Genomic DNA, 16,781 nt, shown 5'->3' with positions numbered 1-16,781 from the left:
GGATAGCTAGTAATGCTGAGACAAGATGGCAAAATGCCCACCGGTGGCTGAATCCAGAATAATCAGATCCTCTCTTGAGTTTAACAACGTGTCAGAGGGAAGGAATTGAACTGAGCCTCAATGGGGAAGGGAATAAAGGGGAAAAAAGAGTTGTGCTCAAGAGGTTAAGAGATGGACTGTTATTTCTATATGGTGTTTTTGTTCCTGTTGGGACTGTTTCCACTACTGAGTCTAATTACTTAGCTCTTTATGCGCTATCCATTTCTTTTCATCATTTTAAAAACTTCAGTTGCCATAACAACATAATGCAATCAGTGAAACATAGCAGCTATTTTCTGTAGTCAAGGTCTGTGCGCTGTCAAGGATATGAGCCATTTAAGCAAATCTTCCCCCTCTCTCCCATCCCCCACCTCGCTCTCTTTTTTCTCTAAACAAGCTCATAATGGGAAGGATAAACCATCAGGAATAATTAGACACAGTAGCGGAGCGAATCCCAACAGCGCGGGTGCAGTCTAGCCTAATGAACTTCTAGCAATAATCCTGGAAATGTTGATGTTGATGTTCCTTTTTAATCACTTCTTTGATGCTGTAGATAGATTAGGTGCAGCAGGACCTCAGTAATTCGCATTAATGTCAGGAGACCTGTTGCGAATTACTGAATGTTGCAAATTAACAAGTAAGAGAATAAAACCCAAGGATTCTGCATAGCAAAATATATATTGTTCATTTTCTTCAGCTGTCCTTTCGTTTCAAGTATGTATGAATATATATGCTGTATAGTGCATTAGTAAATATAATGTTGTATATTTTGTAAAAATGGAATTTTAATCATATGAAACCTCACTGTAACATCTATTATTAAATCTTTGCTGAGGGAGGGAGGGAGACACTGCATTTCTGTGTGAGTGGTAAGAAATGCAACTTAGTGTAGTGTGATCTACTGAGCTTCTCCTGCCGAGAGGTAGTAAATAGCTTGGAAATAAGTCTAGCAGTCTGTGTGAGCGCTATTCTAAGGTATGCATGTAAGCGCAATTATAAGATCCAGACTCAGGATTTTACTCAGTCCTTGCTCAGACAAAACTCACATGACTTCAATAGAGGTTTGCCTGAATAGTAAGAAGTGAGTTCAGAAGCACAGGATTTGGCTTAGGTGGCCCTGATCTGGCAAAGCACTGAAGCACATGCTTCACTTTAAGCCTGTGAGCACCCCCGTTGTTAAAGGAGCAGGCTGAGGATGGAATGGAATGTTGGTATTCAGACAATTCTTGCCTATTCACTATCTTCCATGTTGTTTGATTTTCAGCACCCTATCCAAGCAAAGAAAAAACGTCATCAGCTGTGTCACAGTGCACGATTCGCCCTACTCCGATTCCTCCAGCAACAACAGCCCCTATTCAGTGCAACACCGTGGGGCACACAATAATGGGAACACCTATGATACAAAAGGGGTACCAGAGACCCACTACAGTGGGAACCCCCGAACTATAATCGTGCCACCACTGAAAACCCAAGCCAGTGAGGTGTTGGTGGAATGCGATAGCCTAGTACCAGGTAAATTGCACTTCTTCCCTCAAGAAAATAACAACAAGAAATAAACAACAATCTTGGAAGAATCTCACTCTTCGGGTTCTTTAAAAAATAGATGCTATGCACCTTCTCTCCCCCAACATGCCTGGTACAGCTGTTCTTGGGAGGCATGGAGCATTATTAACATGTTGCACGGAGGCACTTCAGCGTAGCTGGGAGTCATAAGGGCTACGTTTTTTCTCGGTTACATCAGCAGTCCGAGAGCAGAATTTGGCCCCTAGTGCAGACATTGATATCGGGGCCCTTACACCAGCTTGAGCCAGGCCTGCCATGTAAGGTTATATATTTACTCAAAAATGGGCAAGAGTTCTTTAGATTGAAAGCCTTGTTTTTCATCCAAACCGGCTAACGTTTCTGGGGGAACAGGCTCCCCTGGACTGGGTGTGTCAGGTTCGCTCACCCACCTTCAGAGCCTCCGCTGTTCTGGAAAACACACCGGATCAAAAAGGGCTTTCATCTGTGGTTCCCGCCTCCTGGCGCCGGGTTCGGAGCTGTGTGATTGTCCTTTTGTTTCATACATTGCAGTTGCGAGACTGTGCACCAAGGTGCAGAGCGTGGGCTCTCCCTTGTTCTCCCTCCCTATTCACAGTGAGGCTGGCCAGGCTAAGGGCTTTCCTTGCTCTGCATTCCAGGCCTCTATCTTTTCCTTTCTCTCCTTAGCATCTGCCCACTCGCCTCCTGCCAGTCCCCAAGCAGAACACTTTCTGGCACTCGTGAGGGTTCTGTAAACCAGCCTCCAAACCCAGTTAGAGATTCACGTAGTGGAGTTTGTATTGTTGCCTTGGGGGCAACTGGCAGGCCCATGTTTGTGAGCTCCCAGAGGTACTGTTAGGTAAGTACCTTCCTATAGCTAGGAGGAGCCATTTTCAATGCACCCTTTCTTATGCTCCTTCTTCCACAGGCCACCCAGAGACTATTCAGTGAGGGAAGGGCTGGTTAGATGATGTAAGACATTATTTAAGAACAAATGTGTTTTCTTTCCTGTCACAGTCACCACCAGTCATCATTCATCCTCCTACAAGTCCAAGTCCTCCAACATCGTGACCTCCACCAGCGGTCACTCTTCAGGGAGCTCGTCTGGAGCCATTGCCTATAGGCAGCAGCGGCCAGGACCACATTTCCAGCAGCAGCAGCCTCTTAATCTCAGCCAGGTAAGGAACCTGGGAAGGAGGCAGCAAGTAGGCCCCACAAAAATGTGCCATCTAATGTGTATTTTGACATAGTATCTTCCTTATGTAACCCACACTCACTCAGTGTAGTACTCTTTTGCCCTCTAGTGGTGTGTAGGACAGAGTTACGTCTTTTAGCACAGAGAAGAGGGGCTCATGCTTTTAGAACCAGAAGTCCCCAGTTCAATTCCCACTGCTAACAAACCACACAGGGTTGCACATACATTGAACATACAAAGTATCTGAAAAGTCAAAACGTTTAACCTTGAGAGAAAAGAGAAGTAACATTGACAGGCAGGTCTGTGTGCTGATTATAGGGGAGAATGGAGGGGGAGGGTATACGAAAGGGGTGGGGATTCATCTCAATTATAGTCAGATGTCAAGACAAAACCTTTCGAGTGAGGTTTGAAAGGAGGGTGTGACTGGCTGTCGGGGTGGAAGACATTTCCAGTCAGAGGTGACAAGTGGAGTGGGCATACAAATTGTGGCCAGCCAGAGATGTAGTGTAGTCAGAAGTCCATTTCCAGATCGCTTAATCTGGGCCAAGATTTAGGCAGTCCCTGTTGGGTGACAGCAGGCTGTACCAGATGTGTCTCTGAGTAAGAGCCGGAGAAGCCCAGTGCTGCCCAGCAGTCTCAGTAAGAATATTCTTTGAGTTTACTATATCTGAGACCCATCTCATCTCTATTGCGAGGTAATGGCAGTCAGGAGGAGACAGCAAAGATGCCAAGATTTCAGGAGTGGGAAGCTCTGAGAACTCAGAGGGCAGTGTTGACTTTGATACAGAGCTGAATAAAAGAGAAGCTGTTCAAAAAATGATAATATTTTCTGGCAAAACCCGTGTTTCAAAATTTAGCTGAAAGTTTGAAAAAATTTGACTAGCTCTAAATTAAAAGTCAGTGAAACTGGTGAAAGGTGGAGATGATGGGATCCTGTTTACAAGAATGAGAGTGTAGTTTGGCTGCAGCATTCTGGACCCTACAGGTTACAGAGGAAGGATTTAGGAAAATGATAAAGGAGAATTGGAAAATAGAAGTAAGAAAGATGGGGCAGTGTCATTCTTGTTTGGCAATTGTTTTCTAATTCCTGTTTTCTTGGTTATTTAATACTTTGACTGCCAGATTGCACAATAGTCATAACTGACTGAGGAAACGCTTTGGCACCATCATGCAGTGTAAGGAACCAGCTTAGAAAATTCCTAGTGTTTGGGAAGAACATATCTTCTTTCCTAAGGCAAGAACAGCAGTTACCTCTGTTCAAGAAGTTACAGCTGATTACATGAGAGTTCTGAGAGAGGAAAGTCTTAAGGATTTGTTGGGGCTCAGGGTTGCTGGGGGCGTATGTTAGGCTTCCAACCAAGGAAGTGAAAGCAGCAAAGACCACCGTTATTAAATCAATACATAAATCAATACAACTGCCTCTGCCCATGCTGGACTCCAGGGCTTGCAGTTCAGCAGCTTTCATCAGTGTTAAATTCACTGTCAAATTTTAAAAAGGTTTCTCTGAATCTAGCCATGGATCTCACAGTAGAAATTCTTACTGCATCACTGCGATGCAAGGTTGTGGGAGTCTTACTTGTAGCTGCCCTTCCAGGCAATGGGGAGTGCAGTCTTGTAATATTCTCTGGAGAACTGCTGTGTTGGACCAATGGAACATAGGTTTTGGAGGGACCCTGTGCAACCCTGCTACTTCCAAGGGAAGTTTACTGTGACATTGAGGATTTGAGGAGGAGGGGAAAAACACATGGGAAATTGTGACCCCGAAACCCCTCAGAATCTTCTGATCCTGGTGTGTCCATTCTGGTTTGTCAAAGAATGTCATGTGAGGTCTTAAAAGAAAGCCGGGATCATGACGGTCATTAATAACATTGTGAAATGTATGTACAGACACTGTGTAAGGAGTTATGTCCATATACTGGAAATATGTTCTGAAATCTGTATCAAGGCAGAGTTGACAGACAGGTTTTCTGTCAGACAAAAGATGTTTATTGACTTATCTCTCTGTCTGCATGTAAATTAAGCATTGTAAGCCAACACAAAGGAAGCCCTATTTACATATGAAATCAGTGGGTGACGCACTGGAGAATAAGTCACAGGGGTTTATCCTGCCTCTGGGTTCAGACAATGAACTTTGGGAGAGATAAGGAGAAGGCTAGAAAGGCAGCCCTTTATCTGCACCTAGGAAATAATTAGGCAGTGTGATTGCATTCCTGAAAATGGGATCACAACTAAACTTGATTGGTTGAAATGCTGCAAGGGTCATGTGAGGGGAGGTTAAATTCTTTAGACAGAAGGTTAGCCTGTTAAGTTTAATCTCTAGAAACCTGGTAGCCCTTTTGTTTCCATTATCCTTACTGTCTCTCACTCTCAAATCTTTGATGATAACCTTATTGTTGTTTTCTATATACATATCTCAGTGCTGTGGTATTATACAAGGAGCTGATCCTGAGTTTAGGGTTCAAAAAAGAAGTAGTTAAGTTCATGGAGGTTAGGTCCGTCAATGGCTAGTAGCCAGGATGGCAGGGATGGTGTCCCTAGCCTCGGTTTTGCCAGAAGCTGGAAATGGGCGACAGGGAATAGGTAACTTGATGATATCCTGTTCTGTTCATCCCCTCTGAAGAACCAGACAGAATACTGGGCTAGATGGGCCTTTGGTCTAACCCAGTATGGCCGTTCTTATGAGTTGAATCATTCAAGCTGGTGTGCACTCTGTTCTCTTGGGGACAGCAGACTTGGTATTTCTGTGGGTGTTCAGTGGAGAAGGAGCTGAACTCTACAGGGGAATGCTTCAAAGGGGCTCAGAGTCTGGGGTGCGCTATTGTTAACCTTCAAGGAAAAAAGGAAGGGCTGGCATAACCCAGAGGCGAGTGCTTGGATTGTGAACAGGCTGGAGGTGTCAGGGAGCAGACTCCCACTCAAGCATAAGCAGGTCTCCCCCCTGGAGGCAGGGGGCTAACAAGGTGACTTGTACTCCTGGGTGCCTCGAGAACCATCACAGAAATCACCTTGGCTCTGGAAGAAGCTCACTCCAGGGCCTAGAGGAAAAGAACAACCTGTTGTCTTCTAACTGTCCTGTATTGTGCTCTCTTTGTGCAGGCCCAGCAGCACATCACGACTGATCGCACAGGGAGTCACCGGCGACAGCAAGCCTACATCACTCCAACAATAGCTCAGGCTCCGTACTCCTTCCCACACAATAGTCCCAGCCATGGTACGGTCCACCCCCACCTGGCTGCGGCGGCAGCAGCTCACCTCCCCACCCAGCCCCACCTCTACACGTACACCGCCCCCGCTGCTCTGGGCTCCACAGGCACCGTCGCTCACCTGGTGGCCTCCCAAGGGTCTGCTCGTCATGCTGTGCAACACACCACTTATCCGGCCAGCATTGTCCACCAGGTTCCTGTCAGCATGGGCCCTCGGGTTCTGCCATCACCCACCATCCACCCAAGTCAGTACCAGGCTCAGTTTGCCCATCAGACCTATATCAGTGCTTCTCCCGCTTCCACAGTCTACACTGGATACCCGCTGAGCCCCACCAAGGTCAACCAGTACCCTTACATCTAAACACTGGAATGAGAGAGCGAGAGAGAGAGACCCGCAAAGAGGGAGTGAGGTGGCTGTTTTTATACTGAAGAACATGACAAACAATGCAATGGGAGGCTCACTTGAAACTTGAACGAAGGAGACTTTAAGGGAGAAATGAGAAAGGAAAGAAGGAAAGAACTAATTCTACACTTTTTATTTAAAAAAAAAAAAAAGAAAAAGGAAAAAAAAAGAGTGAGAAAAATAAAACAAATACAAAACCATTCTGCACCAAACTAGAGGGGGGGAAACAGATGGACCCAAAGTGGGTCCTGTTTTTGGAGAACTTCACCAATAGACTTTTAAAGATTATTTTAATCTGATAATGAGATACATTTAGGTATTTGTTGTCCAGAACACCTAAAACAAAATCCATTAGGTTTTTAACCCAATAAATCTACGGATTAGGGATTTATCCAGAATTTCAAAGGGATAATGCCCCATTTTTGCACTGGTCTCTGTAACCCAAAGGTGTGTGAGGTGTTTTCCATGGGGAAGGTAAAGGGAGGGGAGTGGACAGGGGTAGAGGAGGGGAAGGAAGGATTGTTCCATCACTCTAAATTTCAGACCTAGCACTGATACGCTTAAAACGTGTACACACAAACAAGAATACGCACCATTTGTCAAGATCAGAAGCATTTGGAGCTATTTTTCCCTTTCTGTGAGCACCCTGGATAAATCCCTGAGAAATGTTATTCTTAAAAAATGTCTCTAATAGTGTATGTTAGATTTCAGTTTCTTTATTTTATTTTATTTGGAAATTTTCTTTTTAATCCCCAGCTCTTTTAGTGTAGGAGTAGAAAATTTCGCTGGCCCCTTGGTAGAATGTAGCACTATACAGTACGTACACCCTTTTTACTATATTGTGTTGAACTTCAATGATACCAATAGACTATTCCTCAATGTGATTGCACAAAAACAAAAAACAAAACAAAACAAAAAAAAGAAAAAAAATATAACATAGGCATGTAACAAATGTGATTGTCCAGGTATGTATGTATGTGTGTGTGTGTGTGCGCGCGTGCTGATGCTGCCTTCTCTCTGTGGTGTGTTCCTCAGCACAGCCATTACAACTGTCACAGTCTTAGTTTTACATCATTCCCTTGTAGTGCCTTACCGAACTACAGATGCGGTTTAAGGGTTTACTTCCACTGGTACTCCTAGAAACTGACTGAGGCTAGTCAGAATTTCATCTGAGCTCTTCTTTTGTGGTGGTGTTGATTTTCTTCTTCGAGGTTATTTTTCTGCCCCTGTTGTTACTCTTTAGTCATTTGCCGATGTGCAGGGGTCAGGAAGGCTTGTGGGGGCTAGAAGGACGTACCCCTAGATATCTGTTTAACAATGTACAGGCTAGAAGTGACCAGATTGGTCATGAGACCCAAATGTAGCTTCCCAAAGGGTCAAAGGTTTTGTTTGTGGGTCTGGGTTTTTTTTTTCCCTTTGGGAATAAAAATTTCCCTATCAGTAGTTTAATTCTCATTCTGCTGTTTGCTAACATTCTTAGAGGATTAGAAGAACAGATTCCTCCCATCCTTGCTTTACAAACATCTAGAGCGTTACATTGCCTGAGTACTATGTCAGAGAGAAGGGGGAATGGGGATTTGATCCATCAGAGGGGGAATGCTTAAGGACACTTCCAGTAGAATTCCATAGATGGGGGGAAAAGAAAGCAAGAGAATGAGAGAATTCAGTCTAGAGAGTTAAACTCAGGTTTCCTGAGTGAAAAGAGAAAATTTTGAGACATCAAGGCCCTACCCGTTGTAATGTAGTTCTGACTGTGTTCTTTCCCCTCACTCATCCCATTTGTATAAAAGCTGTAGTAGAATGCTGTTTGAACTTGGTGAAAAAATTCTTGCTCTGGATCCTCCGCTTCAAAGGAACTCTAAACAGTCTTGTTTTCGGGTAGGTTTCCAAAGAGAGATTTTCTTATAGCTGAGAGGGTTAAGAGAGAAAAGGTGATAAAAATGGGCGCACCATTGCATCAATACTTAGAATTTCATATGTACTTGTGGCAGGAAGGGGAGGAGAGCCTAAGAAGAAGAAGGTTTGGTGGCGTGTTCCCATCAAAGATTAGGTCTGCATGGCCACTCAGTGCCACTATAGATCTACCTAAACCGAGAGCAAGGAGTGTTTCAAGGTTTACTGCAAGATGCTAGAGAATGGCAGGTCAATTGGCAGAGTGAAGAGGGATGGATCCCGTGGATGGAGTTAAGGAAAAGGTCTCTCTCTCGAGAGAAACTGGCAAGACAGACAAGCACAGCTGTAATATCTGATCATGAGCATTTGTCCAGCCTTGAAGAAGGAAGGGATCTCAGTATGCATAGATTGGGCAAGATTATTTTATTTTGGCAAACCATCAAGTATCCCTCATGTTTGCCATTTCAGATTCATAAGCTATCCTTGCACTGTTTTATTTTACCATCTCTCCCTCGCTCCCACTAAATATAATGTAAATCAGAATCTGATCTCTCAGCAGTCCATGCACCTTACATTCTTCCTTTAAAAAGACCACACTTTCCCATTTATCAAAGCCAGGAAATTCCCTATTCTCCCTGTACGTTTCCGTTGCATTCCTCTCATGTCCCATTGGTTCAGGAATGAAAGCATCATGCTGCTTGTGTCATTAAAAGGAATAATATTGTTATTTTACTGTATGATTGTTCTGATTATTATTATTATTATTTTATTATTATATTTTACTCTGGGTTTTAATTGCACACGCATTCCTGCATCTTTGTGTTATTTTTCTCTTAGTATTATTATTGATGTTGTTTTGTTAATTTTATTATGAATAGTTTCTCTTCATCAGTGGCATCAGAGGGGTTGCTGTGCCTGTGAGAACTGCAGGAAGAGAGGAAGATAGTTTTGTTCTGAGAAGACAAACTGTAGAGAGCATAGAGGGATCAGGGAAGGGACATGCCATGAGGACTTGTCCTTTAGGGATGGAACATTATCCCACATGGCACCCCTGCATTTCAGCAGAATGCCAGAAACTTTCCGTTGGAGGCAGAGACCAAACAGCAACCCACGTCATTTTCTAGCAGCAGGGCTGGATTAAAAGAGCATGAGGGCCCTGGGTCCATAAGGTCCAACTCACCATCACATTGTAGCAGCTAATGTTTGCTGAGGCACTTGTATGAGACCAAGACCAGGCCATGTCCCCATAAGCCCTTTAATTAACCCAAGCTGGGGCTAAGTATTAGAGCTCAGTTTCCCAGAGGGGCAAACAAATGGTTGGCTCCTCAGAAGGTGCCCTATCTACCCTCCAAGCTCTGAATGAGAGAACCCGAATGGAGGAAAGAATGTGATCCCCAGTCCAGTCACTGGATAAACAACACTGGCAGACACTGAAGATATTAGCTTGTTAAAACCAAGCAGCAGGAATAGCAAGGTACCTGTCCTGTTCTACCATTTCTGAAGACTAAAGGTGTGTCCATATGGCCAAGATATTTGGCTCGTGTTTCTTCCTCCTTGATATAGCTGGTCTTTTAATTATTACTTATGAAATTTTATTAAGCTTTTTTGTTGTATGGAATTATGTTTTCAGTTACATCTCCCACCCTTATTAGAGCTGTGGGTGTAGAGTCTGTGTAGAGGCCTAATTCAGCAGCACATTTAATCACACGCTTGAGTGCTTTGCTGAATAAGGATGGACTTTAAGCACATGCTTAAAGTCAAAATATTTGCTTACGTGCATCACTATATTTGGGGCCAATAAAGCAGGGAAGAGAGGAAGGGTTGGTTTTAATCTCACTTACCAGAATGTTTGATTTATTTATTATGTTTTGCCTGCGTCCAGGTCTGTCTCGTTCTTCCACTACGCACGAATCTGATTTCTGTGGCAATAGGGTGACAGAGCTTACGACGGTGCATTCTGTGGTGTGAAGGAATGCATTGCAAAGTGGAAGGGGCAGTTGTTGGTCCTGTTCGTGCTGAGAGCAGAGTTGGGCTAGCTATGGTTCTGATCCCAGCGCAGTCAGAGGCAGCGTTGCTGGAAGGGGTTGTAATAAGGATGAACGATGTATCCGTAGTATTGTGTTTATGTTGCAATGCTAAGTGAGGACTGAGTTTTCTGCTGGCTAGGGAGACACAAAAAAATGCCTTTCCCTCTCTCTCTCTCTCTCTCTGAAAATATAATATGGTAAGGGCAGTACTATTACCCAGACAGAGGGGAGACAATGTTAGTAGAGGAGCTAAATTCTTGGCAGGCACACGGTTGGAGCTACACAAGTAACAATAGCTGAATTATTTAGCTTGCAGAGACCTTTGGAGTTGAAAATAGGATTGATGTGTTTTGGAATGAGCTTGGGTTTCTTTGTGTGTGTGGAGCAAACTGCTTGGAAACTTGAGGTGGAAGGCGAATGGTTCAGTACTGGAAGTATTACCGGTGGTTCCTGGTTGGCAGTGACCCCTTTCCCCATCACAGTGTCTTGCTTTCGTCTGATGCTGGAAACAGGAGAGGTGAACAGACATTGCCTCTCTTAGAGCTGGACATTCAAAGTGCTGCTATGAAACCAGAATATACAGAGAGGTGGAGGGACTAGTTACCTTGAGCAGAATGAAACAGGATAATGGACGAGCTAGAACTTTTCTCAGTGTAGACTGGGCCAAATCCAGCTGTTTGAAGAAGCAACTACAATTGCATTCCCCTCAGTGGAGTTGCACCTGCTTATACCGGGGCTGCATTTGACCCTCTGGGGAGATTTTTACTCCCTCACGCTCCATAATAGTTCTGTCAAGAAACATTCCAGCAAAGGGACGCTTCTGTTTCTGTCATACTTCTTTTTTATATTCTCAAGGGATTATGCCTCCGAATATGGTTTGAAAGAAATTCCATTACCAAACCAGAAGGGAAGATAAAACCCCATGTCTTTCTTTAACCAAAGAAGCTTCATAAAGAAATTTAAATAAAGAGAGAAAGAGACCCTACCCATTACAGATACAGAATTAAGTCACAGGTCCTGACTGTCAGGCAATAATGACATGCTATGGAATTCTTTCTTTCTTTCCTTTTCTTTTCATTTCGTTTCTTTCTGTTTCTGTCACTCGTTTATGTTTTGATTAGCTAGCTTCTTGAGTGGAGAAATTCAGTCACACTAAAATATTGCTGCTATCCTAAACTTTAGGGGACATCAAAACCATTATGTTTCTCTCACTGTTGTTGTTGTTGTTATTATTATTCATAATAATTACAATGTATCTTATCACTGGCAACAATGTGGTGTTGAAATTGTGAACTGTGTAATGGGAATAAGCTTCCGTAAGCTCCCCGTGCTTCTGTAGCGTTTAACTCTCCTGCTTTAGGACTCCGTTTGCAATCTCTGTGTGTCAGTGCAATGCTGTAGCTCCTGTCATGACGAAACCTCTGCAAAGTTGGGCAAATGCAGAAGAAGTGTTTGTGGAAGTGTGTGCAGGTTTGCCATGGGTTGGCAATCAGCCCAGCAAAGGGGTATGAAGTGCTGCTTACGGGCCAAGTTCTGGACCTGTGAGTGCAGGGTCTGACTAAATGTTCCTTGTTCGGGGAGTTCTGCAGCCACTGGGAGAAATAATCCTCTCCTTCCCTGACAGGGTGCAAAGCACCAGTGTGACTCAGGCCATGGGCTGCAGTAGCATCTGTACCCGCTGTGTTCCCCTTCCCCCGTGTGGAGGTTTAGGTCAGTGGATCTGCAGTTGTGGACCCACTGATCCCCAGATCTCCTCTGCACTACTGTAGAGACAGCCTCTGACGATAACTGCTTTGCAATGTGCATGATGTGTGGAGTCCTCCAAATTCCCTCTCTGGAGTCTGGTCCGGTGCATTAGGATCACTTTAGTTCCTCTGCATTTAAGGCCTCAGTTCTTAGAGAAAGGAAAATGGGACTGAGCCCTGTGCATCCAGTCTTTGAGTCCACATGCTGTCATACTCTGGCAGAGCTCCCTTTGAAGCCAATGGGAATTTTGCCTGCATGTAGACCAAGTTAAGACTATCAGTCGCGTTGAGCAAAATACCCTTTCTACACACTATTTTACAGCAAAGGTCACAAATGTTTGTCACACTACTGTAAGCTATAGTGTCTTGGCTCGTTGCTGTAGTATTGTCTTTAAGAATAGGTCCAGCCCATGCTGCCTGCCCTGTGTTCCAGGTACATAGTATGTCACCACTAGATGCTGTGATGCCAGCCCTTCAAAGTTTGCCATTATGGTCTGTTGCCACCCAGAGGCTGCAGCCCTGCCCAGCCCTGAAGCTACTTGATTGCATTAGGCAGTGTCACTGCAGGGTTAGAGTTCAGACCAGATGGCTAATTTGGAACTCAGTCCTGCAGGTGCTTATGCCCGTGAATAACTTTCCTCCACTTTGGTCCCAGAGCGTTACTGGAATCACTCACGTGTGTAAAGTTGCTCAGGTATGTAAATGTTTGCAGGATCCAGATCTAGATAAGCAGACAAAGACTGGTCTCAGCAAACACAAGTTGCTCTCATAGGAGAAGGAAACACACGTTTTGCATCAAGTGTGAAATCTGAATGGGGAATTAGCTTAACTTTTCAGGAGTCTTACGAAGCATACTATGAGGCTTTGCTTTCTACCTTTATAGAATCAGATTGAAATTTACATTTCTCACGTACGGGTTAGCTTGTCCTTCCAGTTTTAGCAGTGCTGCTATAACAGACTCTTCATGTGCGTATGAAGGTAAAGTTTTTGTTTTTAATCTTTTGCTTGTCATAGTTAATCCAAGAAAGGCAATACTAAAGGTATATTTTTTCCAAAAATGATATTTTTTACTGCACTGATAAATATTGTGACATCTCTGATCTTAAGTCTTTAGCTGTAGGGGGAATTATGTGCAGATTCACATAGATCTTGTAAATACTTGTGTGTGGGTCTGACAGCCAGGGACTTTTTTTTTTCTTTCTTTCTTAAAAAAAATAAATACAAATAAAAATCGAAAGGTTTCCTCTTTGAGACGGAAAGAGATGGACAGCAATGCTGAGAGCAAAAGAAAAGCTTATCCCACTTTCAGAACATAGCCAAGGAGCTTTTGCAGTGCTGGCATGGAGTTGATGATAATGCAGACATGATATTGATTTTTTTTTCCAGTGAATTGATTGGAAAGGAGTAAGTAAGTTAGAAAAGCTTTGGTCTGGAATTCTGATCAGAAATGCTGTTCATCAGCCACATGGCACCTCTTAGGGTTTTGTTATATTTTGTTTCTTAATTCATCCTTGTCGATTGGTCCGAGGCTTGTTTGCCTGGATTCTAGGTTGGTCTATATGTGTTCTACTGTTCTAGAACTCATTGACTCCATTGGAAGCAAACCCATCTGATCAGGATTCTGGATTCTGATTGGTTGCAAAGGTATTCTGGCGCTATGGTGGAATACCTTCCGTTTTTTAAAGAAGGATTTAGATACACTTATATTACACAAACTGTGACCTAATGGCAATAATTACCTCAAATGTGGGCATTCATCCTGGTTTTAGCCTTTTTGAAAACATGTAGCCAGCTTGAACTTGGGTTTCAAAGACTATAAACTTTGTATGGGCGGAATAATGATAAATGCCCACCCTGGTCATTGTTGCTTGAATGAATTCTGAAGACCGTGATTCTTTAAAACAAAAGAAACCAAGGAATAGATTACTCTTTTATGTATTGTAATCAATTGTGAAAATGCACATGTAAGTATATATGTTTATAGCTACTGTAAAATGCTTTGGCCTTCTAGAAGTTATTTAATGAGTCACATTTTAAACCAATATGAACTGAATAACAGACTGTGGCTACTTAAACAGTTTTCTGGCTACATTTTATAGTTATTACAGTGTTTTATAGTTTACATTTAAACTGGTACTTTTTAAGGGAAATTTCTGTTTGTAAATGACACCTTCAAAAACTCAATACAGCTGCCTCTATTTTTTAATTTTGCCCTTTTAAAACAGAAAAGAGCAGGTGTGTCTTTATTATGTATATTCTGTTTTGAGATATAACATAGTATTGGAAAGTGAGTTCTGATCAAAGAATCTACCTTATTCCAAAGTATGGTTAAAAAAACCGCTCCACACATACTGAAGTATAGTCCAATACATGAGCTATTTATTTTTTAATAACAAACTTTAATGAAATTCCTTGGGTTGAAGCATGGAGCACAATACTTCCAAATCAACTATCCTCTGTAGGACCATAACCTGGATGAAGATACCTGTATAATGAGAGAGAAGGATATTCAAAGGAAGGGCTGTATTGTTTTGTTCATAACTCATTAGCTGAACTATTGATTCCTGAACTAGTGAATCCCTATTTTGTTTTGGGATTGTTGGTTGTTGTTTTTTTTGTGTGACAGCCACTCAGAGAGGCAATGCTGTAATTTGGCCTTCATTCTGTTCATCCCTTTATACAAGTGACTCCACCCTAGAAACATTTTGAACCAGTGAACTAACTACAAAGTCCACTGACCATCTCTCTGTAAACTTTATTAGCGAACGGTGGTACCCTTTGGTGTTGTTTCGTTGTTATAGGTTGTCGTATATTTTGCATTTTGATGTAACCTCTTCTTTTTTTTTCAGTCTCACTTCACCATGAGTATCTGTTTAGTTTTGTCTTTGTTTTCTTTCAGTTGGGTAACCATTGAACACCGTGTCAATGTCTCGCTGGGCAAAGTGGTACTTTTAGATAATAAAAGTACCTGAATTGGCATTTTAAAAAAAATCTGTCTGAAATACTGAGCTTCAGTCGTGGCGCTCAGGTAATCTCAGCAAAGCTCCTTGCATCTTTCAGTGAGGCCTGACACAGCTGCACTGTTGATCTTGGCAGTTGAATGAAGTTACTAGAAAACAACAGTGATACTTTACAGTTAGGCCCCTGTGCTGCTGCTGGTAAAATCAGTGTCCGAACTTCCCATTGACTTCAATGGGAGCAGAATTGGTCCCTAGCCCCTCCAGTAACTCCATTCAGTGCCAGGTACCCTCACTGTAACTCACATTACCAAAGCGATAACTTACCATGACTGGGGTTGCCATTTGGTGAACTAAATCGAGGACTGTTAGCAGCCCTTGGGCAAACTGGAAAATGTCCACCCCCTAACAGGCCACAGTCACAGAATCAACAGCCACTAACCATTTTGCTGTCCTCAGCAACAGCCTGTTCTGCCTCGTTGTGGCACGAGCCAGTCCTGGAAATACCAGCTCGTTTGGTTGAAGGAGCTACAGAGTTTTTTAAATACTTTGGCTTGGAACTTGTAAAGCAAGAAGGGGTTTCTAATACTGGCAATGCACATCCCTTACAATCTGAATGGTTACATATAGCACTTCTGTCCTCAAAAAGGAAATAAAACATTCTTCAATGCTTCCACATTTGGTGGTTACATACAACACTTCTGTCTTTTTTTTTTCTTTATTCCTTATTTGTTTGGTTTTGGTTTTCATATTCTTAAAATGATACTTCCATGGCTATTCCAGGGCACAGCCATTTCAGATGTAGAAAGTATCTGCTCATCCCATGTGTTTCACCAACAAAGTAAACAAGGCATTTTGGGGGTATCAGATTCTACTTGCACAGAATTGGAATGTAGCTTGTATATTCTATACCAAACCAAATTTCTGAGAGGAGAGGAAGTGTAATGAATAGCTTTATTAAAAGGAGAGTGAGAGAGAGAGAGAGAGAGAGCGAGAGAGAGAAAGAAAGAAAGAAAGAAAAGGGTATCTTGGAAGTTGAAGAGTCTAGACGAGGGTAGCTAACTAAAACGAAGAGGTGAAACAGTTTTTCTAAATAGTGAAATCCTCTTATAAAAAGGGGAAAGTGAGAAAATGTTTTATATCTTTTGACTGTCCACAAACCCAATGTACTCTAGATGGAAAGTGGAAGTTAGCATACGCTGTGCCAGAATTGTAAAGAAGAAGAGAGGAAAAAAAACATGAAAATGTTGTAAAAAATGCAAGGGAAAAGATGCCCTCTGGCCCCCACCCAGAATCTTGGATGGTTCTTTCTCTACAGTGTCATCTCAGCCCAGTAACCCCATGAAAGCCCTGATCCGTTGTGTTCCTCCACTGTACGGTTTCTGTAATATGAGTGTTAATCTTTGTGAAAATTGTATGCAACAGTATTTTCTTGTGTACTGCTTTTTTCCTATGTGAATTGTCCCTCTTTTTTTCTTTTCCCTTTTTGTCTTTTTCTTTTTCCCCCACCCTTTTTTTTTTTTGGTAAATATGTATTTCTTCTTTTTTAAAAAACAAACAAACTGATGTGTTGTAGACCTATATGTAACCTATTCCTTAGGCTCATCTTATAGGTATGTTATAAGAATGGATATTTTACTTGGCTTTAGAATGTTTTACAAGAAAACTAATTCTTAACCAATCAAGTTCTTGCTACTAAAAAAAAATGCTTGTGTTTTTCATCATGACGTTGTGTGCTTCTAATTAATAATCATTTTCGTTGTAGAAAAATGGAGTGAATTTATATTAGTCTTGGAAA

The 16,781-nt window shown here is 42.5% G+C and overlaps 1 protein-coding gene across 3 annotated transcripts in view; it reads left to right on the top strand.

The window, feature by feature from the left end:
• The window catches only part of HIPK2 (homeodomain interacting protein kinase 2), a 187,845-nt gene extending 171,871 nt beyond the window's left edge, over nt 1–15,974 (top strand). For 2 of the 3 annotated variants that reach the window (XM_037879390.2, XM_027834451.3), the window contains exons 13-15: nt 1,304–1,551; nt 2,578–2,738; nt 5,852–15,974. In XM_037879390.2, coding sequence (XP_037735318.1) covers nt 1,304–1,551; nt 2,578–2,738; nt 5,852–6,319 — 877 coding nt within the window. In that variant the 3' untranslated portion in view covers nt 6,320–15,974. The remainder of the gene's footprint in view (nt 1–1,303; nt 1,552–2,577; nt 2,739–5,851) is intronic. The other variant, XR_005222447.2, reaches the window with a different exon arrangement.
• Nucleotides 15,975–16,781: the final 807 nt, after the last annotated feature.

Source organism: Chelonia mydas, chromosome 1 (genome assembly GCF_015237465.2).
Source record: "Chelonia mydas isolate rCheMyd1 chromosome 1, rCheMyd1.pri.v2, whole genome shotgun sequence".
Lineage (NCBI taxonomy): Eukaryota > Metazoa > Chordata > Testudines > Cheloniidae > Chelonia > Chelonia mydas.
The sequence above is the reverse complement of the archived record's forward strand: the minus strand, read 5'-3'. Positions and strand labels throughout refer to the sequence as shown.